General features: G+C 38.2%; 3 protein-coding genes across 5 annotated transcripts; 2 read left to right on the forward strand and 1 right to left on the reverse strand.

Annotated features, from left to right (window-relative positions):
• Positions 1-4,699: 4,699 nt before the first annotated feature.
• On the forward strand, positions 4,700-7,291 carry LOC127135184 (F-box/kelch-repeat protein SKIP4). Of its 3 annotated transcripts, none has more exons than XM_051061965.1 (3): positions 4,700-4,851; positions 5,819-6,330; positions 6,604-7,291. In XM_051061965.1, the coding sequence occupies exons 2-3, from the start codon at positions 5,834-5,836 to the stop codon at positions 7,199-7,201; spliced, it is 1,095 nt and encodes a 364-aa protein (XP_050917922.1). In that variant the 5' UTR covers positions 4,700-4,851; positions 5,819-5,833; the 3' UTR covers positions 7,202-7,291. The 3 variants fall into 3 exon arrangements, with proteins under 3 accessions (XP_050917922.1, XP_050917923.1, XP_050917924.1); XM_051061966.1 differs by lacking the exon at positions 4,700-4,851 and adding an exon at positions 4,871-5,054; XM_051061967.1 differs by lacking the exon at positions 4,700-4,851 and adding an exon at positions 5,062-5,741.
• On the reverse strand, positions 7,267-9,157 carry LOC127135183 (exopolygalacturonase). Its single transcript, XM_051061964.1, has 4 exons — positions 8,885-9,157; positions 8,473-8,781; positions 7,855-8,376; positions 7,267-7,767 (listed from the first exon to the last, which is right to left on the reverse strand). The coding sequence occupies exons 1-4, from the start codon at positions 9,008-9,010 to the stop codon at positions 7,537-7,539; spliced, it is 1,188 nt and encodes a 395-aa protein (XP_050917921.1). The 5' UTR covers positions 9,011-9,157; the 3' UTR covers positions 7,267-7,536.
• A 2,980-nt stretch (positions 9,158-12,137) lies between these two features.
• LOC127137871 (uncharacterized) lies at positions 12,138-14,632 on the forward strand. Its single transcript, XM_051064290.1, has 4 exons — positions 12,138-12,144; positions 12,494-13,459; positions 13,536-14,471; positions 14,586-14,632. The coding sequence occupies exons 1-4, from the start codon at positions 12,138-12,140 to the stop codon at positions 14,630-14,632; spliced, it is 1,956 nt and encodes a 651-aa protein (XP_050920247.1).
• Positions 14,633-27,611: the final 12,979 nt, after the last annotated feature.

A 27,611-nucleotide genomic window follows, 5' to 3' on the forward strand; every position in this document is an offset into this window, starting at 1 on the left:
ATCATCACTTGGGCCTAAGGACATGACCATGCATCCATGCACACAAACTTGCTAAATTTGGCCAAAATTTCAAATGGTGTGGAAATGAATTCATGAGCTTATAAATACATTGCCATTGCCTCAGGAAAAAAAACCTTGCCCAAGCTTTGCTCATCAATCCTATAGTCTCCATTGATAGAACACCTTGAAGATTTCTTTAAAATCGAGCTTCTAGTTCAAATTCTGTTTGTGAACTAGAACTCCAAGGGTTCACATCCTTTTTCATCTCAATCATCTCCTGCAAGCAAGAGGAAGCAAAACCAAGTGTAATTGCATCGAGATCTAGCTCAGAATTCATCACCCGAAGGTGAAATATCTCAAACTTTCCTTCTTCGATTCTCACTCATTTCTCAACCTTTTTGCTTGATTTTTGCTTGGCTGAAGTCCTACCAATATAGGCAATAAGATTGAGTTAATTTGAGGTTGAATCGAAGCAACTCTGTTATGGAACCTCAACTTTCAACTCCATATTTTTTTATAGAGTGAGAGTTGAAGAAATTGGAGGTCAGATTCAAGATCCTCATCATTTTCTCTTCAAAATGGTATATGATCCATTAATTTTGGTAATGCTTTGGTCCTGACCAGTCCGGTGACATGGCCGGAGAAGATGACCGGAGCTAGGGCTCCGGTGATGCACTAGTTCAATCCAGGCCATCTGATCTGGTTGCCACGTTATAATCTCATCCTTTGATTCTGATTACGATTGGTACTTGCGCATTGACTTTGGTCCATGGTGGGCATAATGCGCGTGGGCATCAGATTTGTCACCTCAATTAATGAGGGAGATCTGATGACCCTTGTTCTTTTGGATTTAATTAATTTTCTGATTTTATATTTTAAATACTATTTTCTCATTTAATTCATTATAATTTAAATTTTAATCCAAAAAATATGGGACTTTCACAAAAAAAAAATCAAATAATTTCCTCTTCCCATTTCTGAATTAAAATTATATTTTGGATTCAGTTTGATATTTTTAGTGAATTTAATGATTTTTGACTTGTTTTTAATTGATTTTAAATACTTCCGACTTTTCAAAAATGCCAAAAAATTAGTCAATGATCCTTTGACCTTATTTGACCTATGATAAATCCCTTGGCCATTTCTTTGGTGATTTGAAAGGATTTGAGGTTTTTTCCCTTTTAAAATATATTTTTATTCATTTAAAAATTGAATTTAAATTGTTTAATTGCTTTAATATTTTCTTGAGCTATTTGATTGACTTTGTGTTGACTCAACTTCTGCTTGGCCTTGATCTTGGTTGAATTTGACATTTATTTGATCAATACCATTGGCTTTAGGGTTGATGAAGTTTGAACTCCATCCCTCAAAATGAATGGATGGTATTAATCAAATGAAGTTCATCCCATTATCAATTTGGGATTCTTTTTCACTTCATCTCTTTATCTTTTTCTTCCCTAATCCCTTCATTGGCTAATGACTTCTCAAATATTCAAATGCTAGTTGATTCATCAATGACCTTGTGTCAGATGAATCAACAAAAGCTTGATTGAGATAGATTCATCTCCTCTTATTTTTGTGTGTGGTATGTTTTAGGAGTTTGGTCTCTATACCTTGTCTCTAGCATGCATTAACACCAATATTATTATTGCCCGATCTCAGATAGTTTTGACTTCTACATAAGTCTAATTACGATTGCTTAACATGAGGCTAAAATTGTCAGAAAAGGCATAATATTTTTGTAAGGGAGATTGTAAGTCTCCCTTCCCTCATGGTATTGTGTGAAGATTTTACCTTTTTTACATTTGTGAGAGCTAGTGGCATACTTGTTGATTTATCCAAGTTGGAGTCCTTCTCATAGATGATGTCTAGGTTTATATTTTCATGCTTGTGAGTGGATGGTTGAGTGTTCTCTAAAGAATGACTTAAAAACAATTTTCTTCTCCCACTAACATTCACTAACATATCTCTTATTTTGCTTTATTTTAATGTCATTTACTTTAATGCAATTTAAATTTATGCACTTTATCGTTCATCGTCATATACATTCATGCAATTTGTTTATGTTTCAGTGATTTTCACTTTGCTCACTTGAGCCATATTTTGTGCTTGCATTATTTTGTGCTTGTGATTTTGTTTTGTTTGTGGTCTTAGGACCTTAAAATACATAATAAAAACAAAAACCCTAAAAGTACATTGGTGGACTGTTGAACCTCTGTCTGTGACTTGATCTTGATACTTGGGCTTAGAAGTAGGCAACATCCCTGAGCTATGGAAAATTCTTGGTCAATGCCATTATTTGAGACCTTCCTTGGCCAATGCCATTCACCTGATACAAGTCTTGAGACTCCCCTTGGTTTATCTGTTGCATCTTTGTCTTTGTGCTTAAGTTGTTATTTTGATCTTGTTGTTTTCATATGATGTTTTCTCTTTGAGTTGTTTCAGGGGATATTTCATCTGATACATTTAAAGAATATTGGAGACTGATTGCTTTTGGAGTGCTTGCTTGGATGTTTGGTTATCTTTATTTGATACAATTGGTCTTCATATTAATTGCTTAGACGATTATGCTTGTTGCTTGCTTGAAAGTCCAAAGGAAATGTGTTTCTATATGATATTCTTGTCTTGTGGATGCTTTCTATTGGTTAGATCTTTTCAACTTTAAACTTTTAAATCTTGTCTAGGATAGTCTCTTCATCCCCTCTCACTTCTTTAATTTCAAAATCTCTCCCTCATTTCAAAAACATCTTTGCTTGTGTTTTCAATTTAGACTTATTTTAATGAGTAGAAACCTTTGCCTTATGCCATTGATTTTTAAAATATTTTCTTAAATCAAACTTGTAAATAAACTTAATCATATTGACTTTATTTTCAAAAAGACAAAAAGAACTAACAACCTCATCTAATCCTTTTGGCCATTTTATGCCTTTTTCTTTTAAACTTTTCAAAATAGGGCATTTAGATTTGAGTTATCTTTGGTTGAGATATAATTCTCTCATTTCATGATATATTGATTGTAAGTCTTTTCATTTATTAGGGGTTAGTGACATACTTGTTGATTGAATCCAAATTGGAGCCCTCCCTCTTAAATGTTGTAAAACCCTCATTATCGGTGGATGTTTGATTGAGTATTCTCCCTTTTGTTAAAACCAATCTACCCATCTTTGAAATTTTTACCACGAACTACGAGGTTTTGATCCCTCATTTTTATGTTGGTACGTAGGCATAAGACCGAAGGTCTTGTCGAACACAAAAATATAATAATGAATTCTTTTCTCGTCCCCTCATTTTATTTTTTAGCAAACATCTTTTTTTCAACTAAAACACTTGCACACAAAAAGGCTTCCTAGAAGTACCTAGGACACTTTGAGTGTTAATACCTTCCTTATGTGTAACCAACCCCCTTACCTATAATCTCTGACATTTTATTAGTTTTGATTTGAAAACTTCTTATCTTTGGATTTTGTTCGTACTTTTTCCTTTTCCTTTGGAAACAATAAAAGCACGGTGGTGACTCTGATTTTATTGACGTTGAGCTAACCCAATAGCTCAGTGGTCATGAATTTACCGTTACACCTCTCTCTGTGCATGTCAAGCAACATGGATGGTGAACCATGAAGCAATGACCATGAAGATCGAAAACATGTTTGTTATCAATCTGACAAAGAACCCGATAACACATGGAAGAAGCAAACACGTCTAAATGAGTTTCCATTATCTTCGAGAGCACGTAGCTAATAAGAAGCTGAACTTGGAACACTGTAGAACTAATAATCAGATTGCAGGCATCATGACGAAGGTTGTGCAAGTCTAATTGTTGAAAGAGATTGAGAACTATGATGAATGTAGATAGCTTAAACACAATGAATTAGGTGGTGTGTTAAATATGTAATTCTTTGTGTTAAGCATTCAAAAGAGTCGAAGTAGGTAGCTATCGAAGGGGTTAACCTCGACAGAGTAGTTGAACTAGTTAGAAATTACTTGGTGTGCAAGTAATCTCGTATATAAATAGGGAGGTACCATACTATTGTAAGTAGTTGTTGTATAAGGAAATTTCAGTCAGAATAAAAGAAGTGAAAAATATTGCAGAATTTGATCCATCTTCTTCCCCTTTCTCCCAAAATCATAATTCCTCTTTTATTCTCTAATTCACTTTCTCAAATCATTGTACGATTGAATCATCTTGTAACCAAGATGTGGTTGAATCACTTAAGTGACAAGTGAGGAACGATCAATCAAAAACAATAATTTTTGTTCATCAAAATTGATTCAAATTATTTCTAAAATTGGAATTTAATTCCAATGCAATCCAAAGCACATCATGAATCATCTACTAAAAAACTCAAAACTCGTTATAAAACAAATTCAATAACAAAGTATAGAACCACATTATATGATATACACACTTTGACATATCAGAATAACATTACCTAGGAACTATTTTCGAGGATATTCATGTAAACTAAGACATTCATTATTCAACTATCTAAAAATGCCAAAATATTGGTACGTTCTAAACGACATAAAATATATTCAAAATAAAATTTATTTCACTACATATATCATGGTTAGTTACGTCAACATGATCATAGTTACACACAAATAATCTCAAAGATCGCCTTAATTCATTCAAATTTTGAGAGGATAAATTAGAACGGACTAAAAAATTATTCTAAAAACAATTTGGTTCAACTCAAACAAGTAAACATTTTTAAATATTTAAAACTAAATTTATAAAAATGTATAAAGTTAGTACTTATTTTAAATACTATAGATTCTTTTAGACAAAACTTCTGGGTTTTTCTTTATTTTGCAACGCGCTTTTTAGACGAAATCCCTAATTACGTGCTGGTGAGTTTCCCTCTTCTCTTTTTCCTTAATTCTTCATCATTTACTTGCAATTCATAATCTTTTGCAATTGTAAAAATGAAATCTTAGTTCCCTTTTGGAGTTGGATCTGAAATTGCAACTGTTGCTTCCAACTACAGAAAAACAAATTGGGGGAAAACTCTCAAAAGCTAGGTTTAGCAATATTAAACGCACTGCATTTTTTGGTGGGTTTAAATGTTGATTCTTTGTAAAAAAAAATCTGTAGTAGAAATAATTAACCATGTGATTATAGTTTTATAGTTTTTTATATAGCTTAGTTTTTGATTTGTTGGAATTTGGATGATTTCTTATGTAACATTTCAATTTTTTTCTCAACTTCTCATACTCTCCTTAAATTGGATGAAAAATATGTTGCTTGAGATTATATGGTATTTTGTTTCATCTATTTGAGATGTTCTGGTTGTGTTTTTTTAACATGTTTGGTTGCTCTCGATTAGAATTGGTTTTACTTGAAGTTAGGATTTGTAGCTTTTGAGTCTAAACTTATTTTTATATTGAAATTCACTATTCAACTCATCTTTGTTAGAATTTATTAAAAAATAATCACTTTACTTTCAATTCACTTTTAGCCAGATTCATAATTTTGCAGAATCAATTTACTCGGAATCAATTTTTTTATTTTTTCATCGCAAAATCAAACAAACGCCAAGTCATATGATTATGCTATGTCTTTGTGAAAATATCAAGCCATAAAGATGTATGAACCCTATCACACAAATGTGACGAATCTTGATCTTGTTTTTGTCTTGGCATTCACCCGTTGAATTTGAGGCCCGGGTCTATCAGATTTCCTTAATTACGTTTCACAATTTTAGTTTGGGAACACAATGGCTAGATGCTTTACATACAATGTACGTAAATGAATTGTAAGTTCAATGGAATTATGATTTGTTGTCAGCTCTAATGAGATGCTTTTTTTGTTTTCCAGGTTTTATGAACTATTATGGAGCTTTTAGATAATGAGGAAGGATTATCGTCAAATAATGTGGATGAAGTAAAAGTCACTATTAATACTCCACTTATTGGTGGCCTTCCAGATGATATTTCTCTTTTGTGCTTGGCGAGAGTTCCTAGAAGATATCATTCAGTTATGAAGGCTGTTTCAAAAAGATGGAGGGACTTAGTTTCCAGCAAAGAGTGGCTTCATTATCGTAGAAAGCACAAACTTGATGAGACATGGATCTATGCTTTATGCAGGGACAGATTGGATCAGGTTTGCTGTTATGTTTTGGATCCAACCTCGTCAAGAAAATCTTGGAAGCTCATACATGGGCTTCCGCCTCACATCGTGAGAAGGAAAGGCATGGGTTTTGAAGCTTTGGGAAATAAGCTTTTCTTATTGGGTGGCTGTGGCTGGTCAGAAGATGCTACCGATGAGGTTTATGCATACAATGCTTCCTTGAACTCTTGGGTTCAAACTGCTTCATTGTCAACTGCTAGGTAAATGTCCTCATGTCTCTCCCTTTGAGAAGCTATGTAAGTAAGTGTTGGAAGAAATGCGAGAAATAGATTGGCAATATCAATCTGCTAGGAATTTTTGGAATAGGTTATAGGTAGAGTCTAACATTTACTTGAACTTCTAGAAGCTTTTTATGCCAAAAACAAAGCCACAACTAAGTATTATATTTGGATTTTTTTTATAATATGGATCTGCAAGTTTTTATTCTGACTGTAATGTAAGAATCACCACTTTCCTTCACACAAAAATTTCAGGTGCTACTTTGCTTGTGAAGTCATGGACGAAAAACTATATGCTATTGGTGGCATAGGTTCAAATTCAAGTGATCCTCATTCATGGGATACTTTTGATCCTTGCATAAATGGTTGGACATCTCACAGAGATCCAAATATTGTTCCCGAAATCGAAGATTCAATAGTTATGGACGGGAAAATATACATCCGATGTGGCAAATCTCCTGTTACACCTCACGTGTATGCTGTTGTATACGAACCATCAAGCGGCACATGGCAGCATGCAGAAGCTGACATGGTTTCAGGATGGAGAGGTCCTGCGGTCGTTGTGGACGGAATCCTTTTTGTCTTGGATCAAAGTTCAGGTACCAGGCTGATGATGTGGCATAAAAAGACACGCGAGTGGATACCGGTTGGTAAGTTGTCACCACTGCGTACAAGACCACCCTGCCAACTTGTTGCAGTTGGTAAAAGCATTTATATCATCGGAAAAGAGCTTAGCACTGTGGTTGTCGATGTTGGTGATATTGAAAATATGGGAAGGTTGATGGTGGGTTCTTCTATACCTAAATTAGTCTCTGATTACAATGTAATTAGTTGTAAATGCTTGTCAATCTGATCACAATTGAAGTGTATTTTGTATATGGTTGTATCAAGGTTCTTCTATGCTTGGCAATCTGAAGATTAAAGACTGTATTGTATTATTTCATTTCATTTTTTCTTACACCAATTCCTCAGACAAAAAAATTGAATAATACATAAAAAAAACTATTCTTGCTGCAAAAAGGTTTCATACCACAAACACACACAATGTTACACATTTGTTGCATCTCTTACACCTAATTCGAGTTGATGCAACATTATTCTTAATATTACACCAATATGTACTCTAGTACGCTTCGTATTGACACAGACGAAATCTCTGGATCAACGAGCAGATAAAACTCGAGAAAACTACATGCAAGGACTGGGGATCTGTATACCATAAGAAGCACCATTAACATTCAAACACTCATTGTTTAGTTTTTTACCCTTACCACTAGGCCACAAATTAATAGTATCCATTGTAATGTTTAGGCATGGTTTATTTGGACTGCACTGCAAACTTGCTGCAACATTTGAATTTCCACTTCCTCTAATAAATCTGTAACTCACATTGCTTATTTCAACACTTGAAACTCCTCCCTACACAAAATTGTTAGCAAGAGATTAAACTAAGTAGTTAAAAGATGTCTATAGAGATCTCAAAAAGTGTGGATTAGAAGAACAAACCTTTGGACGGCATGGATGACTTGGACAATAATTTTGATCAATGACAATGGGATTTTGCACATTCTCCATCACAATATCTTCATAATGAATGTTAGAAACATGCATAATCTTCTGCAAAACAGCTGTCCATGTTTTGATTCTAACACCATTGTTTGTACCACTAAATGTACAATTCTTTACAACAATATCATCAACATCGTCTTCGCCGTTACTCTTCCCAAGACTTCCGATACTAATTCCATGACCAGGTCCACAATAAACATCCGAAATCCGAACCCCTTTAGTACCATAGAGCATAGCAATGCAATCGTCGCCCGTTCCAATATTCACACTCGTGATCGTTACTCCCGTCGACATCGCGATTTTTATACCGTCCGTGTTAGGGCTATTGAAAGGAGCAATTAACTTCAATCTTGTCAACACCATGTCCTTACATCCATACAACACAAAATGATTTTGTTTTGTGTTAATGGAACGCATGTGATGGATATAACCATTCGTGACGAACTGAAATGTCATCGTCTAGTAAACAATTTCACAAAACATACATCAGTATATCATCGGTCCTGATACTGTCAGTGCATATGAATTAAATTTATAAATAGAAAAACAATTTACCGTCGGAAGTGTTCGACAATTTTGATTCTTCTCACAATCATTTTTGGTCCATGCAAAAGCTCCTTGACCATCCAATGTACCACCTCCACCAACATTTAACTTGTCAACGTATCTAAAACTTATCCAACTATCAGTCCTAAACAAATATATATCACTTGGAGCTTTCAATCTTCCTTCAATTTGAAAGTTCATCCAAGCATTACATGGACCACTAAATATAATTTCATGAAGCATATATGATCCTTGTGGAACCAAAATTGTTGATTTTCCTCTCCGACTACATGCATCATTCCATGCTCTCAAAAATGCCTACCACATCAAAATCAAAATTGTAAGGAAAAAAATTAAGAGAAGAGATTACTATTAATGAATATGATTAATTAATAATTAATAGTTAATAATTAATAATTACCACACTATTATCAGTTCTATCATCAGCACGTGCACCATAATTCATCACATTGAAAAGTTTGTATTCAACTTTTGCTTCTGCAATACAAACTAGAAAGCAAAACACAAACAAAAAAATTGTGTTCATTTTGATGTTTTTTTTTTTTTATATAACTAAGCTTTGTAGTTTGGTTTTGGATTTTTGAGAATAAGTGTACTAGGTTTATATAATCTTAGGAAATCAAATGTATTCAATGTTGGTGATTTGCATGTCGTTTTTTATAATAACCAAGATGAGTTTTATGATGATATTAGGTAAGAAATATTTATGCTTTTTCTGCGAGGCAAAATATTAATGTCTTTTATTATTATCGGAAACACTAACAATATCCATATATCAATAAAGTTAAAATGTTTTCCATAAATAAAAGTCAGAGAAGAAGTAGTATATAATATCTTGAATAACTTTTATCGAAATCATTTTTAGGAATAAAGTTCTTGATCGGATATGTTTGATTAATTGACCAAAAAAGTTAATTTACTTTTTCAACTCTTTTTAATTTTTTATTTGAAAAAAAAAAGAAAAAAAGTAAGAATGTTCATGGATGCGAGTGATCCACGGACTGACGGACCCAAATCAAACCAACTTATAAATTATTCTAATTCATTTATCTACGAGTATATTCAATTCAACCTATAACAATCCGTATAATTATGATTTATGGTTTAGATATTGAGTTTGAATTTTGCAATCCCCAGATTCATTAATCCAATTCATAGATGTTTCTTTAATAATTTCTTATTATTTTAAATAAAAATATAAACTAATATCTTACTTATAACCCTAATTTTTCCAATTTTTTTTCCTATCAATAATACTACTATACCCATGAGTTTACCTAATTTGAAGATTGGATTTTGTTTCTTATTTTCTTTTATATCATTTCCAACTTACCTATTTTATAGAAATAATGTGTCTGGTTGAATTTTATATTATTATCAAGTGTTATGTCTCTTGATAAATTTTATTATATATTATAGGATGTGGTTCGTCGAATTTGAGTGTTATAAATGAATATGATTGTATTGAGTTAGGGTTACATTTTTTTAAGCCGACAAAAATAATCATATAATATATATTTTATTTGAAACCCAATCTATAAATGAACAACTCAGATCGATTTTGCCAGTGAAATTGCATGCTGAACGGCAAATCCAACCCATTAAAATTTGAACGAGTTGGATAACGGGTTAGAGTAAACTCGGTCCGACCCAACCCGTGTACACCCCTAAAAATATAGTTTTGTAAAGGACGATACATTTTCTTTTAAGGAAGATACTCTTGAATTTAATTGAATATTCATAACTTTATTTAATAAAATAATAATGTTATGTTATATTTTAATATAATTTAATTTAAATATAATTTAAAATTTAAAATTTATTTACTATTATAGATATCGGTGTCAATATAAATTCATTAATACAATTTATTTTTACTTTTTAACAGTACATTCTAAAATAGTGATTTTTTTCAATATATAGATTTTTTTTAAAAATAGAAACAATTTTTATTTATTAATTAAAAAATAAAAATATTTTTTCTCTCCTTCATATCACAACCACCTCCATGATTTCAATTAAAAAAGAAAATAAATTTTAAATTTTTTTCTTATTAAATGTTTTTAAAAGTATAAATTTAAGTGTGTTTCCATGCAAGTATTTTCCCAATATATATTATCGAAAATCAAAATATATATATATATATATATATATATATATATATATATATATATATATATATATATATATATATATATATATATATATATATATATATATATATATATATATATATATATATATATATATATATATATATATATATATATATATATATATATAATTTAATTAAAATACACTGGCAGTGTAAAAGGATTTTACACTGACAGTTAATCATAGTGCAAACGGGGATGATGATGAATCGATTGTGTAAAATATTTTACACTGACATACATACATACATACATACATACATACATACATACATACATACATACATACATACATACATACATACATACATACATATACATACATACATACATACATATATATATATATGATCTTACCTGATCAGGAGGGCCTTCCAAGGTCTTGGTGAATGGGCCAGAGAATGAAATGAGAGGGGGGTGTACCTGCAAGATGCTCCGATGCTTAAGTCAGAAAAGGTACAGAATGAGGTTATCAGAGTGTGAGTTAGAATACCTGCCCCTTTGCCATGAAAGGGGTATTTATATTGAGCCCCCAGCGCTGGGCTAAGGCTCCTAATGGGCTGGATTAGCTAGGCCCAAGGAGGAGCTGCCAGGGGACGCGTAAGAAGCGTTAAGACCTAGACCAAGGTCTGCCCCCTGGTCCAACTGCCCCTATCCCTAAGGAGACAATATAGGGGAGTTGGGTGACGTGGTGAGTGAGATGCCGTTATGGCTCTGCCCGACACAACTTAGGTGTCCGCGACGTGGGTTGACGATGAGTGGATGGAGATCATATGAGGAGGACCCGCTCGTTGTCCGACACGTATTTAAGGGGCCGGGGAGACGTTCGTCGGGCGGACGGTCGTTCACCTGACGTGTCCTCGTGGTCGTTTGGACACGGTCGTTTGGACGTGGGCTTGGCGAGCATTGGGCCGTGCCGTGCCTAGTGTCATGGCCCAGTCCAGAACAGGAGCCCCCCAAGTCGAGTCTCTGAGCCAGAGAGATGACTTATGTTTCAACTAAGGGTTCCCCGAGGCGATGGGGAAGCTTCATCGTTAGACAGGTGAGGTCGTAACAGACCTGTTCATGACCGACCCTTTCTCCGGGAATGTCGGGGATGGAGGTGATCGGTTGGTCCGCACCTTCCTTGTGGTAAACGTGGGTATGACGCGGGGAGGTGGCGTCTTGGTGAGTCGAGGAGACGGATAGGTGCTCGGGTCGTTTCAGTTTCTTATCTTTGATAGACGTGTCTCAGAATCAGTGGGGTCGCTTCGTTTCGTGTGCAAAGACGGCGTAGGCAGGCTAGGCAATGATGACCTAGCGTGTTGGTCCACGTGCCAAGCCCTATAAAAAAGGGGTTGAGTAACTTCATTTCCACTTTTTTCGCTCACACGTTCACCGGAGTTCTCCACATTCTCCCTCGTTTGCTCGCTCTACCGTCTGGACCGCCGTCTCCGCCCGTCCTCCTATCTGAACCACCGTCTTCTGCTCGGGCACCACCGTACCCCTTTCAACTTAACTATGACAGGTATGATTTTCCACTGTGACCCACTGTTTTTCCTTGTTGTTTTCTGTCAAACGCATGCTATTTTTGTAGAAATGTGGTTAGGTTTAACTTAGGAACAGTGTAGTGGACTGTAGGTGTATATTAGGTGGTAGAAAATAGGGTTGGGATCATACTGTACCGGGCATAAATTTCATATGCCGGGCAATACTTGCATAGGCTGTATGAAGTTTATGCCCGGTCTCCATAGAATGCGCGCGTCACCGAGTTGAGCACGGTTAGTGTCCGTCGCCGCTACGCCCTTTCACTTGACCTGCGGTGGAAGGGTGGATTTGATACGACGTCGAATTCACTCTTTCTGTCTGCGTTTCAGGTGCTACCGGGCGCTTACGACCGAGGAGGGAAGATTCTGGGTCCTCCACCGAAGACGCGACAATCGCTCGTCTCCCTGTCGGGGATGGGAGTGTCCGAGATGGTACCGAACACGCCTCCTCTTCCGGGCAGGTCGACTTCTCATGGGTTGCGGACGAGCCCTTGGAGGAGGAATCAGACTTCTGTGACGAGGCCGTCATTGCTTACGCTATGGTCGAGACCATAAGCCGGGAGGATCCACCGAACTGGTATTGCTGCGCCCCCAAGGAAGAAGACCGCATTTGCCATCATTTCCCGGGGAAGCAGTTCACCATGTATGAATTTGCTTTCCGTGAGGCGGGGATTAGACTGCCCTTCAACTCCTTCCAGATGTCGGTCTTCAAGTGGCTCCGGCTGGCGCCGTCCCAACTACATCCTAATGCTCTCGCATTTATGCGGGCATTCGAGTTAGTTTGCCAGTTCCTCGGCATTGGTTGCACCCGGGCTCTCTTCTTCCACGTTTTCCATCTCCAGAGGTCCGGTTCCCGTGGTCGCCACAGTTGGGTTTCTTTCAAGCAGCCCGTGCGTCTGTTCAAGACGTACGAGGATTCTGTTCGCCATTTCAAAAACCGGTGGTACGTGGTGATGCCGATTACCCGGGCTGCCCTTCACTCTCTATACTACTATCAGCGGACACCCAATGGGGAGGAGACGCTGATGTCGAAGATACCGCTGAGGTGGCAGCGTGATCATTTCGATCTCTCCACGGCGCATTACCGAGTCAAGTATGCGATGCTCGGCGAGGAGGATAGGCTCGCGTACAAGAAGCTGGTCGATTACGTGCAGAGCTTCAGCTTGGGGTTCTGGGCGAATCGACAGGGCGTGCCCTACCTGGATGAGGCCGGGGAACTAATCACCGAGGCGCGTTATATCAATACGAAGGCTCTGCTCGAGTGTGATACCGAGGAGGAAGCTCTGGCGTTATTGAGTAGGCAGACTTTGTTTAGCTTTTTATTTCTGTTTATGACTTCGCTCGCTAATGTTGGTGTGTAATTTATTTGCAGGTGCCATGCCCAATGCTCGTGATCGGGTGCTGAAGCTAGCGAATCAGGTCGGCGCTCCTGACCGGGTGCCCAAGAAGAAGAAGAAAACTGTGGCCCGTCCCTTGGAGACTGCTGGCGATGCCGGGGCTAGTCCCTCGCAGGCGGCGAGCGTGATTCCTTCCTCTCCTCCTCGATCTAACCCGATCAACATTCCTGATAGCAGTCCGTCGCCAGCGGCTTCTCCCCTCCATAAACGGAAGCGTCCGGCTGGGGCCCTTACTAGGTCGTCTCCAGGAAGTTCGCATGGACCGGGCAGCTATCTTCTACCTCCCTGCTATGTGGAACGGTCGTTCTTCAAGGCCGAGGAGTCGATTGCTGTGCCTGCGCCTGAGGCCAAGGCTATTCTGGACCAGGATGTTGCTGCCCGGAGGAAAGATCTGGCCAGGGATATTGCTGCTGTCATCCGGGTGATGGAGACGGCCATGGTTTTGACCGACACTTCGGTCTCCACCGCCTCGCTGGAGGATGCCCTTTTGCAGGTTCGGACGGAGAAGGAAAGACTATCTCAAGATCTGTCGGACTACAAAGAAGAGCATCAGCTGCAGGAAGGGCTGAGCCAGAAGCTGGAGGAGGTGGAAAAGGAGAGGGACCAGTTGAAGGCTGCTAAGGCGAGCTTGGAAGAGCAGGTGGTCGACCATCAGAAGCTGACCGAGGACAACGCTTGCCTACGGGCTCAGGTTGAGTCTCTCGAGGGAAAGGTCCGTCCTCTGGCAGATGAGACCGAGGAGGAACACGCCCTTGGTTCGCGCGGTGAGCTGCTAGGGCATATTCGGACTCTCAACCAAGATCTCGTGGCCTGCTTCAAAGAGGGTTTCGACAATGCTGTCGAGCAGCTCGGGCTTCTGAACCCTGAGTTGGTGACAGTAGGGTCGGCCTATAACTGCTGCGTCCGGGACGGTGAGATTATCTGCCCGTTTGAAGCGGAGGAGGAGCTGGGGGGAGAAGAAGAAGAAGAGGATGAAGAGGTGCTCCGAGCGGAGTCTTAGTTTATTTGTTTTTCTTTGATTTTAGTTATCATGGCCTGCGTGCCTTATGTATTTGGCCTTCGGGCGTTGTAATATGGCCTTCGGGCGTACTTGGCTTCGGCCGCTCTTATCGTTTTTAATGCATGAATATTTACGTTATCATTCATTGTGCTCGTTTGCGTTTGATACTTGTTTGTATGAATTCGTACTCTGCTCGACTTTGATAATCTCCTCGGTTTAGGGAACCGACGAAGTGTCGGGCTTTGTGCCCGTGGGTATCGAGGCCCGGGTCCGTTGTTCGAACCCTGGTCCCGAGGCTTGGGCCCTCCCATCGCGAGCTGGGTGCCCTGCCAGTCCTGGTACTTCGACGTTGAGTCTTGGTCAAGATCCCAACCGTCGGGGAGGGTTGTGTTTGTCATGTGACCCCGGATCGTTCCCGGGTCTCGTGGTTCCTCCCTGGGGTTTTGGGGACGAAGAGCGTGGTCGTACCTGCCACGTCTCCCCGTGGTGTATTTAGCTGTAATATTGTCTAAGTTTTTCTGCGTTCCATGGTCGAGCGAGTTGTTCTCCTTGTAGGTTTTCCAGGTAATAGGCCCCGTTGCTCGTTTTGTCGCGGACGCGGTAAGGGCCTTCCCAGTTGGCCGCCAGTTTGCCCTCTCTCGGGTTTTTCTGGTTTCTTCTGAGGACCAGGGTGCCGACCTGGAACTCTCTTTTTATGACTTTCGCGTCATGGCGTAGTGCTATTTTTTGTTTGAGGGTTGTTTCCCTGAGAGCTGCTTCGGAACGTATCTCCTCGACTAGGTCGAGCTCGGCTCTAAGGGTTTCATCGTTCATTTCCTCGTCTAGGGGCTCCTCCGTCCTCCTCGTTGGCGCCCGTATCTCCACCGGGATGACTGCCTCGGTGCCGTAAGTTAGTCGGAACGGGGTTTCCCCGGTGGTAGAATGTGGAGTCGTGCGGTAGGCCCATAGCACGCTATGTAGCTCCTCGACCCATGCCCTCTTTGCCTCACCGAGTCTGCGTTTGAGGCCACGTAAGATTACCCTATTGGCCGCCTCTGCTTGCCCGTTCGTCTGCGGATGCTCGACAGACGTGAAATGCTGTGTGGTGCCCAGGCTGGCGATGAAGTCCTGGAATCCTCCGTCCGTGAATTGTGTCCCGTTGTCTGTGACAAGTGCCTGGGGTATACCGAACCGAGCGAGGATGTTGCGTTTGAAGAACCGGAGAATGTTCTGCGCGGTTATTTTAGCCAGTGCCTCCGCCTCGATCCATTTGGTGAAGTAATCCACCCCGACGATGAGGTATTTATTCTGATATGATCCGGTGACGAAGGGTCCGAGGATGTCCATGCCCCACCACGCGAAGGGCCATGGGGAAGACAGTGATTTGAGGTCGTTCGGGGGTGCGAGGTGCATGTCGGCATGTCGTTGGCATTTGTCACATCTTTTGACGTGCTCTTTCGAATCGTTTTGCATGGTCGGCCAGTAGTAGCCTGCTCGAAGGGCTTTTCGTGCGAGCGATCGTCCGCCGAGGTGTTGAGCGTTAATTCCCCGGTGTATCTCTCCAAGTATGTCGGGGACTTTCTCTTCCTCGACGCATTTGAGTAGTGGGATGGAGAATCCTCTCCGGTAGAGTTTGCCTTCGAGGAGTACGTACGAGCATGCGCGTCGTTTGACAGTGGTCGCCTCTTTCGGGTCAGCCGGGAGTTCGTCTCGTGTGAGGTAATTGTAGATGGGTGTCATCCAACAGCGGGCATCTCCAATAGCGTTGACCTCGAGTGGAGGCGGTAGTTTGTCGATGCTGGGCCGAGGGAGAATTTCTTGGATTACTGATTTATTCCCACCCTTTTTCCTCGTGCTGGCTAGTTTCGAGAGAACGTCTGCCCGTGTGTTGTGCTCGCGGGGTATGTGTTGAACTTCCCATTTTTCAAATCTATCAAGTTTTTCTTTGACGAGGGACAAGTACTCGAGGAGGTTGTCGTTCTTGGTTTGGTATTCTCCCCGCACTTGTGAGGCCACGAGCTGGGAGTCGGTGGATATTTTTACCTCTTTTGCTCCCAGGTCCTCGGCTAACCTCAGGCCTGCGAGGAAGGCTTCGTATTCGGCTTGGTTGTTTGATGTTGGGAACGCTAGCGCCAATGATACCTCTATCAGGATCCCTTCCTCATTTTCGAGGATGATCCCGGCCCCGCTGCCTGATGTGCTAGAGGCGCCATCGACGAAGATCGTCCATTTGTGGGCGCTTTCTGCTGGAGTCGGGCAGTGGGTCATCTCCGCGACGAAGTCGGCCAGTGCCTGAGCTTTCAAGGCTTTCCTACTTTCGTATTGTATGTCGAATTCGGAGAGTTCTAGTGACCACTTGAGCATCCTCCCGGCCATATCAGGGCGCCCGAGCAGCTGTTTGATTGGCTGGTCGGTCCTCACCTTTATCGTGTGTGCGAGGAAGTAATATCGTAGTCTCCTCGCTGTGTTGATGAGGGCCAGGGCGACCTTTTCGATTTGCTGATATCGGAGCTCGGGACCTTGGAGTGCTTTACTCGTAAAATAGATGGGCTTTTGTCCTTCGTCGGTTTCTCTTATTAGAACGGCGCTGACGGCCTCGGTTGCCACGGATAGGTATAAGTATAGGGTTTCCTTTTCTGATGGCCGTGATAAGACCGGGGGTTGGGACAGAACCTTCTTTAGATGGAGTAGCGCTTGCTCGCATTCATCGGTCCAGTCGAAGGTAGCCTCTTTGCGAAGGAGTCTGAAGAATGGCAATGCGTGCTGGGCGGACTTGGCGATGAAACGGGAGAGTGAGGCGAGCACTCCATTGAGTGACTGGATCGATTTTTTGGTTTTCGGGGTCGGAAATTCCGAGAATGCCCGGCATTTGTCGGGGTTGGCCTCGATCCCTCTTTCGGTGAGATAGAAACCGAGGAACTTGCCTGCCCGGACTCCGAACGTGCATTTTTCGGGGTTGAACCTCATTTTACACTGTCTCGCCTGCTCGAATACCTTCGCAAGGTGTCGAGCATGGGTTATCTCCTCGTGTGATTTGACGATCATGTCGTCCATGTACACTTCGAGCATGTCCCCTATTTCGTCCTTGAAGACTTTGTTCATCATGCGTTGGTATGTAGCGCCAGCGTTCTTGAGCCCGAACGGCATCACGTTGTAATAGTAATTGCCCGTTGGGGTCATGAACGCTGTGTGTTTCTTGTCTGCGGGCGACATAGGGATCTGGTTGTATCCACTATATGCGTCCATGAAGGACAAGAGTTTAAAACCTGCAGAGTTGTCAACGAGCAAGTCTATATTAGGGAGGGGGAAAGCATCTTTCGGGCAAGCCCTATTAAGATCAGTATAATCAACACACATACGCCATTTTCCATTATTTTTCTTAACGAGGACTACATTAGAGAGCCAGGTTGTGTACTGGGCTTCAGAAATAAAATTTGCCTCTAAGAGGTCTTTTACAGCCCGCTCGGCAGCCTCTGCCTTTTCGGGCGATTGCTTGCGTCTACGCTGTGCTATGGGCTTGGCTGCCCGGTCTAAAGCTAGCTTATGACACGCGATCTCGGGGTCCAGCCCGGGCATTTCTGCGGCATTCCACGCGAAGAGGTCGGAGTTCTCTTTGAGGCATGCTACTAGCTCTTCTCTTGTTTCCTCGGGTAGTCCCTTACCTATCTTCACCGTCCTTTCCGGATCGTCCCCAAGAGGAATGAGTTCGAACTCCCCGTCGGGGATTGGTCGGACCGGGTGTTCGAGAGAGCGTTCCTTGGGGAACCTCCCCTCTTCGGTCTCGTCCAGCCCGATGCGACAGTCGAGGTCGATGGCGTTGACTCCTCGGGCAGGATCCTCGGTCTTGAGTTTTTTGTTGTCGCAGTTGCTCTTCGTGCTGACTACGGCCTGTCCTTTTACTGCGGCGTCGTAGCATCGCCGGGCTGCTTCGATGTCACCATGGATGGTGACCACACGTCCCAATTTGGTGTAGTATTTCATCTTCAGGTGGACGGTGGATGGGACCGCGGTGAGTTCGGCCAGTGTCGGGCGTCCAAAGATGCAATTGTAGAGAGACGGACAGTCTACGACCAGGAATTGGATTTTGACTTCCCTGGCCGTTTCTTGTTCGCCGAAGGTGACGAGGAGCTCAACATATCCCCACGGTCTGGTTGTTGCTCCGTTGAATCCTTGGAGATCTGATCCGACGTAGGGGGCTAAGTTGGTCTTGTCTAGCTTCAGAGTCTTGAAGAGGTGGACGTACATGATATCCACTGAGCTGCCTTGGTCGACCAGGATGCGTCGTACGTCGAATTGGGCCATCTTTGCCCTTATCAATAGTGGGATGCCCGAGTTCGGGGATCCGCCCGGGAGTTCCTCCAGGAAGAAGGATATTGGGTTGGATTTTCCCCGGTATTTTGTCAATGTCGCTTTCTGCTCGGGGGCAGTCAGTAGGAGTTCGTCGAACTTACGTTTGACGGAGAGGGCCGCGGATTCCCCGTTAGTTCCTCCTCCTGATATCACCAGTGTGGCAGGGAAGTTTTCCCAGGGGCTGAGTGCAGTGATCTTGTCCTCGGGCAATGGTTCGGGGAGGAAGAAATCTTCCGGTCGTGACACGCAGAGGGCCACTTGATAGGGAGAGTTGCCAGGGGGTGTGTCTTCCCGGGGTCTCTTCTTCTCTGGCTCGTCGTGTCTGGGAGCTTCGTTCTTCCTCGTATACTGCTTCAGGTGCCCCTCTTGGATTAAAATTTCTATCGCATCCTTCAGGTGGACGCAGTCTTCGGTCACGTGCCCGTGACTTCTGTGGAACCGGCAGTACTTTGATTTGTCGGTGTGGGGCTTTGGTGCAGACGGTTTTGGGAACCTGACCCTGCCCTGCTTAAATTCAGAGTTGATACATTCTGCGAGGATGCGCTCCCGAGGGGCTGTCAGTAAGGTGTACTCGCTATATCTGCCCGCGGGGCCTCTTCCTTCCCGGAGCTCGCGAGGTCTTTCTTCTCTTCGTTTGTCTCCGTTGCGACGGGAAATGCTCGTGTCCTCGCGTTTTGAGTGCTCGGTTTCCCCAGCGTTACGTCCGCTGCGGGCATTGTGTGCCACCTGCTTTTCCTCGTATCTGATGTAGGCCTGGGCTTTATGCAGGAGCTCGTTTAAGGTGCGGGGAGGCTCGATCCCTACGGCTCTGCTAAGTTCACTGCCGGGCAAGAGACCTCTCTCGAGGAGATACTTCTTCATGTGCTCGGTGGTATCTACCTCGACAGCTTCCTGGTTGAATCGCTCGATGTATGAGCGCAGTGTTTCATTCTTCTTCTGCACTATGGCTTCAAGGGTCGCCTCAGTCTTGGGGTGACGACGGGAAGCTGTAAAGTGCCTGGTGAACATGGACCTCATGACTCTCCATGACGTAATGGACTCAGGGGCCAAGCTTTTGTACCAAGCCATGGCCCCTTTCCTGAGGGTCGTTGAGAACAGTCGGCATTTGAGGTGCCCGGTTATATCATTGCGGTAGTCGAGCATCGCGTTGACGTTGTCGACGTGATCGTCGGGATCTGTAGTCCCGTCGTACACAGCTAGATTTGGTGGTTTCTCCATGCCTTTGGGGAGCGGGGCTTCCATTATTGCCCGAGATAGGGGGCAATGCAAATCTTCCTCGTCGCTCCTTAAGGGAGACAGTTCGTTGTTGCCGGGGCTGTGCCCGCGCCTTGGTGATGTTCCCGCTCGACCACCGTCACGACGGGCGCGTGCCCTGCTGACGTGGGGTTCTGGAGAGCGACGTCCCCGCTTCTTCGTTGGCTCCGAACGTTGTTGTATCCTACTCACCGGCTGGGGCCGGGCTTCTTGTCGCTCGGCTTCGAGGGCCATGATTCGTTCGTGCTGCTGGTGGAGCATAGAACCGGCCTGATTGAGGGCATTCACCATGGCAATCATTACGGCGTCTCCTTCAACGGGAACGGGAATGGGATGAAATGTCTCTGCCCCTAAATTGTGGGCGTGAGAGGCATCCCCGTTGTTTTGGGGCTCTGGAGACGGGGTGGATGGATGACCGTCCCGAGCGCCCGTTTCATGGGATGGCGGGCCGTCGTCCATATTGTAGTTGTCGAGGGGACGGCTGTGATCGCTATGTTGTTCTCCGGCCATGTTGGAAGGACAGAAATAAATGAGCTTTTGATCCTCGTTTGATGAAGATGGGGATAGCTATTTCCCACAGACGGCGCCACTGATCTTACCTGATCAGGAGGGCCTTCCAAGGTCTTGGTGAATGGGCCAGAGAATGAAATGAGAGGGGGGTGTACCTGCAAGATGCTCCGATGCTTAAGTCAGAAAAGGTACAGAATGAGGTTATCAGAGTGTGAGTTAGAATACCTGCCCCTTTGCCATGAAAGGGGTATTTATATTGAGCCCCCAGCGCTGGGCTAAGGCTCCTAATGGGCTGGATTAGCTAGGCCCAAGGAGGAGCTGCCAGGGGACGCGTAAGAAGCGTTAAGACCTAGACCAAGGTCTGCCCCCTGGTCCAACTGCCCCTATCCCTAAGGAGACAATATAGGGGAGTTGGGTGACGTGGTGAGTGAGATGCCGTTATGGCTCTGCCCGACACAACTTAGGTGTCCGCGACGTGGGTTGACGATGAGTGGATGGAGATCATATGAGGAGGACCCGCTCGTTGTCCGACACGTATTTAAGGGGCCGGGGAGACGTTCGTCGGGCGGACGGTCGTTCACCTGACGTGTCCTCGTGGTCGTTTGGACACGGTCGTTTGGACGTGGGCTTGGCGAGCATTGGGCCGTGCCGTGCCTAGTGTCATGGCCCAGTCCAGAACAATATATATATATATATATATATATATATATATATATATATATATATATATATATATATATATATATATATATATTCAGGATCAAGTGATATTAAAGTGTCAAATTTAGTAATATGACATCCTCGATAACTCTTCATCCTATGTCCATATAACAAAGTTAATGGTTGGATTGAAAACTATTATCATATAGACACCCTTGATAACTCTTCATTAGATATTAAAAAAAAAATTAATGGTTTTCATGAAGTCTTGTCGATTTTGCCTTTCAACTTGTTGGAACCACCATTCTTATTTTATGACTGAGCCTGTAGTGCTTGTATCGAGTCTTGAACTCCTTTCTTTTCGACAATCCTAATCTCATGCGCCTCCAACTAACCAACCAAATATTCAAATTTTAGGGTTTCAATATTGTTGGATTCTTGAATAACTACAATAACGTGATCAAAGTGAAAGGTCAACGTATGCATTACCTTCTCAAGTATCATCTTATCAACTAGGGTTTCACCACAATCCTTCATGAGATGGACGAGTTTATGTACCTTCGATACATAGCCTGCAATCTTTTCGTCTTCTCCCATCAACAACAATTCATATTGTCGTTGCAAAGTTTGCAACTTGACAACCTTGACATTCTTGCCTCCTTCGCAGTACTTGACAAGAATATTCCATGTCTCCTTCGCTCATTCAGCATGAGAGATTTTGTCAAAATTAGTCGCGTCAACCGCCGATAAGATCTAAAATGCCGCTTTGCAATCCTTCTTCTTGGCATCCTTGTGAGTGGTTCTCTGTGCGTCGGTTCCATCTTCACCAACCGCATGAACACCATTAGTAACTACTTCTAGAGTTTCATGAAAGCCAAATAGAGATTGCCGTCAAGAGTTGGAAGAGAGTTTCGTAAATTTCTGTTACCATTCATCTTTGCAGCTATTAATCAATAATAACCCACGATCCCGAAAACACCATCTCTGACGTGTGATTCTAAAAACACAATCAAGAATCTAATCGGAGCTCTAGATATCAATTTGTTAGTGCGTCAGACACTTTTAGTGAGGAGAGAAATAGAGAATAAGAAAATAATTATTATATTATTGAATTGAATAATAAAATTGAATTACAAAATGTCTATTTATATAAGCCTAAGTGACTTGCTACTAAATAAGATAAGAAACTAACTAACAAACCTTAAATCCTAATTAGTTTTGGGTTTGGGTCAGACAACTCAACTTGAATTATATCTAATATCTCAACAATAAGATCACCAAATTATAATAATTAATGTATCTTAGATATTAAACATTCACAAAAATGTGATATTAAATTAAAATGAAATAAAAAATATTAATTTAATTTATTTATCTTATTCAAAATCAAATAAAAATATTAAATGCCAAATAAAATGAAAATTAACTTATGAAATAAAAGCTTTAATAAAATAAAGCAAGCATGAAATTTTAAAATAAAAAAGGAATGGGCTTAAAAGCTCAAAATGGCCAAATGGTTGACCAAGTAAAACCAAAGCATTCTAGGTTTTAGGGTGGATAATTCTACCTGACACCAGTTTATATGTACCTGTGATACCATTTATAGCAGCACTTTTATCATAATATCCTCGCATTATTTTTGCTATTCAAATTATTATTTTTTAAAGTTTTTCAAAAAATTTGATTTTTTTTACCGCATTTTAAATTTTTTTATCGAATATTTACAAATAAATATTTTTTCTATTAAACTTATATATTTATATCGACAATTTAGAATTTATACCATATATTTTTTGCAAAAACTATGTTTTTTTATCAACATTTTTGAAATATTAGATAAAGTCTAATTCTTTACATGAATTTTTACCCACATCTATCTATTTCTAATCATTATTATCTTAATAATCATTATTGAAAATATCCCAATTGATAGTCAATATTAAAAAGAATCTTCCATTTTTAAAAATATAAAGTCAATTGATAATCAATAATATATATATATATATATATATATATATATATATATATATATATATATATATATATATATATATATATATATATATATATATATATATATTATATATATATATATATATATATATATATATATATATATATATATATATATATATATTTTGTACTAATTGAAAATTGATATCTATAGTGAGAAATGTGAACTATCAATATTAACCATCAAATTTAATTAACACTTATGATTTATTAATTTCATGTAAAGACAACTGAATTTTTGTTCCATAAAAAAAAAGAATATTTTCGGAGATATTTTCTATTTTCCATTATTGAAGTATTACCCCAATAGTAAAATCTTTTCGGATATATTATATTTAATGTTTCAATTATCAAAATATTTTTCTATTTCTATTTAATATTTAAATGTTATAACAATATTTTTCTATTTCCACTATTATTCTGACTCCTAAACTATTTATTTTTATATGATTTAAAATCTTGATTGGAAAATAATTATTTTATTTATATAATATTTATTTTATATTTTAGAACTGATATAATTTTATTCATTATTTAATTTTGAATAATCCATTGAATATAGTTTTTAATTTATACTTTAGAACTCATATAATGTTATTAATTATTTCATTATCCCAAATATAAAACAGTATTGATTTATTACCTATATTTTTTATTTTGGTTGATTTATTTATTTGCATGCTCTAATATTGTGACTATTTTAAATAAAATACCTTATTTATTTATTACATATATTTTTATTTGATTAAAAATATTAAACAAAGTGAAATTATTACTTATATTTTAATTTGGTTGATTTTTTTAATTGAAATTTCAAAATGTTTTTAATTTTTTGCAGTTATATTATTGTAATCATTTTAAATTAAAATGCTTTATTCATTTCTCACATATGTTTTCATATGATTAAATATATTGAATAATGTATAATTATATCTTGTACTTTAAATTTGTTTATTTATTAATATGCAAGTTCAATAATATTTGTGTGTGCAAATTCTACGATTATAAGCATTCAAAATAAATTATACTAATATGATAATATTTTAATAATTATAGCAAATAGGAAATATTTTTGAGAAAGATTCTTTATTTATAGAATTTTTAATAAAGTGGTATTTAGATGGAATTAATAAATCTTAAAGGTTAATTAAATATGATGATATGATGTTGATATGGGTAGTTTTTATTTCTCACAATGGATGTAGGTTTTCATTGGGTACGCTCCATATATATATATATATATATATATATATATATATATATATATATATATATATATATATATATATATATATATATATATATATATATATATATATATATATATATATATATATATATATATATATATATATATATATATATATATATATATATATATATATATATATATATATATATATATATATATATATATATATATATATAAAATTTTAGAATATATTTTAAAATAAATATTTAAATTTTAAAATTTAAGAATTTTCCTACAAATAATAAAAAAAATTAAAAAATTAAATATTTAAAGGCTTAATATCTTTTATAATTCCGAATCTTAATCTCCGATTTTATTTTGATATCTTAACTTAAAAAAGGACCAAATTAGTCCCTTAAATATTCAAAATATTTTATATTAGTCCTTTTTGTCTTTTAGCTACGGAAAAATTCAAAAATGGACCAATATAGATCTTTTTAAAATTAACTGAACAAAATGAACCACGAGACTAATATACATAATTAAAAAGGACATTAAACCTAAATTATATATACAAAATTGTAAAATATATTTTAAAAATAAGTATTTTAAATTTTAGGTTTAAATTATAAGTATTTAAAATTTAAAATAATAATATATATAAGGTTAAATTACCGTTTTGATTCCTAATTTTGTCAAATTCATGAAACTAGTCCCCTTATTTTAAATTCAAATATTTTTTATTCCTCCTATTTTAAATTCGGACAGTTATAGTCCCCTCACGCTTTTTCATAAAAAACAAATGAGATATTTATTTCTAATTTTTAAATTATATTTTTATCTAAAAAATTCAAAAGTATCTTTATATACGATGACTTGTCGTATTTCACAAGTAATTTATCATTTAAAAAATAAAAACATAGTCAGTTTTAAGGGAAAAAGTATGAGAGGATATGGGGTGTACTTGAGTTGGGTAAATAAAAGAAACTCAATAAAACCCACTCATATAAAATTAAAAACCATTAATAATAATTGAGTGACTATTTTTGTATGTGGCTATTTTGTGTAATTTGATGAATGATGATTAGAATGAATTTTTTCTTGTTGCTTCAATTACGACCTTTTTGAACCTTTTTTATTTTTTAAGTAATGATTTTAACTTATATAATTTATGTAATTTGTAAGTATTTTAAGCAATTCTAAATATTACCGTAACTTAACTTTGATTTTTATATTTATGATGAATTTAATTGTGCACTTGGACATTTGATGTTTTAAATAATAGCTGTAATAGATTAAAATATTTATTAAAAAAATATGGCATGTCATTTTTAATTATAGAAAGAATAAAAAAGAAGAAAAAAATAGATATTCAACTATCCAATCCAATCTAATTGTTGATGGTTATTTCATCTCATCCAACCCGATGTACCTTATATGGATTGAGTATATGATTTTGGTTAAATTTAACCCAAACCGACCTATATAAATTCTATGAGAAGAGACTAAAATTATTTAAATTTAAAATATAATGACTAATTTCGTAAATTTGATAGAATAGGGAGACCAAAATTGTAATTAAATTTATATATAATTGTAGATTATATTTTTAATAGAATTTTAACCTAATGAGTTGAATATTCCTAAAAAGATTAAAAAAAGTTTATCTCTTCTACATTTCAGGTTTAAAAAACAAGTATTAAAATTTTAAAAATAATATAAATTATTTTAGAATATATTTTAAATAAAATGTTATCTATGTATTAAATATTTCTACAAACAATACTTTTTTTAAAAATAACAAAAGAATTGAAACAATAAATTAAATTAATATTTAAAATCATGTGAAATCGTAATTGTTGTGTCTCTTGAAGAGGAAGAAGGGAGAGGAACGTTAGAGCCAGAGTCACGTAAGAGAAAAGGACTCGGATATCATATTTTAATGTTGTTTCACATATTTTGTATTATTTAGTTTTTTTAAGAGATTAATTACTATGCACTTTCAGTGTAAAAAGATTTACACTATCGATTCATCACCATCACCCGTTTGTATTATTTTATAGATTTTTAAAATAAAAGTCAAACTTATTTTAATATCCAACATTTAGGATTAACTGACGGTGTAAAATCTCTTTACACTGTCAGTGTATTTCAATTAAATCCTTTTTTTAAAATTATTTTTAATTTGATCGACACTTGTCTCCTTTCCACTAGTTGTGGGTTAGTTTTAATTTATATTATTTTTTTCTTTTGGTATTCTAATTTATTGGTTTGTTTTATTATAATAAGAATAAGAAAAAACAATGTAGATTGATAGATGAGAAGAGAGGGACACCATTGTTATGTTTAAGTCATTGTTATATTATTATGTAGTAGTTTTTTTTTAATTATAATTATAATTTTTGCTTAAGAGTAAATTAATTAGGCCTCGTAAAGCTTTTGTTCCTCTAACTTTAACCATTCATATTCTCCCGAGTCATTCTTGCACCTCTCTTGAGATTATTTCTTTAATAGCGTAGTTAGAATTAATTGATTTAATTTTAAGGTTATTTAATTTGGTTAAATCATCAAAATATTAAAAAAAAAATCTCCCTTTTAAATGTCATAAAAAAAGTAATTTTTTTTAGTGAGTTAATTAATTTGTACATACATTAGGTTCTTCCCTAATTATCTTTTCACACCTTGGTTAAAAATCACATATTTTTAAATCAAATTAATTTAATATTTTTTACAATTCAAAATACGATTAAAATCCAGATTATCCATCAAATCAATTTTTTTTCGCCCCTGTGCGACAAATCAACTTCTTTTGCCCTCGTGCATTCAAATTCAAATATTTTTTTCATAAACTAAAATCAACCAACTGTCGCACCTCGAAAAATGTGATCCCTCGCCATGGGCGCGGAAAAATATTTTAGTTCGAACAGAGTCGTCACCGAACTTTATTCATTCTAATGAAAGAATAGGAAAATATCGATAAAACCTTTAAAAAATAGAATAATGGTCGTCGCAACCATATTCGGGTTCGGAAGTTAATTACGTAAGGGGAAGGTATTAGCACCCCTCACGTCCGTTGTACTCAACGGGAACTTT

Source organism: Lathyrus oleraceus, chromosome 4 (assembly GCF_024323335.1).
Source record: "Lathyrus oleraceus cultivar Zhongwan6 chromosome 4, CAAS_Psat_ZW6_1.0, whole genome shotgun sequence".
In the NCBI taxonomy this organism is placed as follows: Eukaryota; Viridiplantae; Streptophyta; class Magnoliopsida; order Fabales; family Fabaceae; genus Lathyrus; species Lathyrus oleraceus.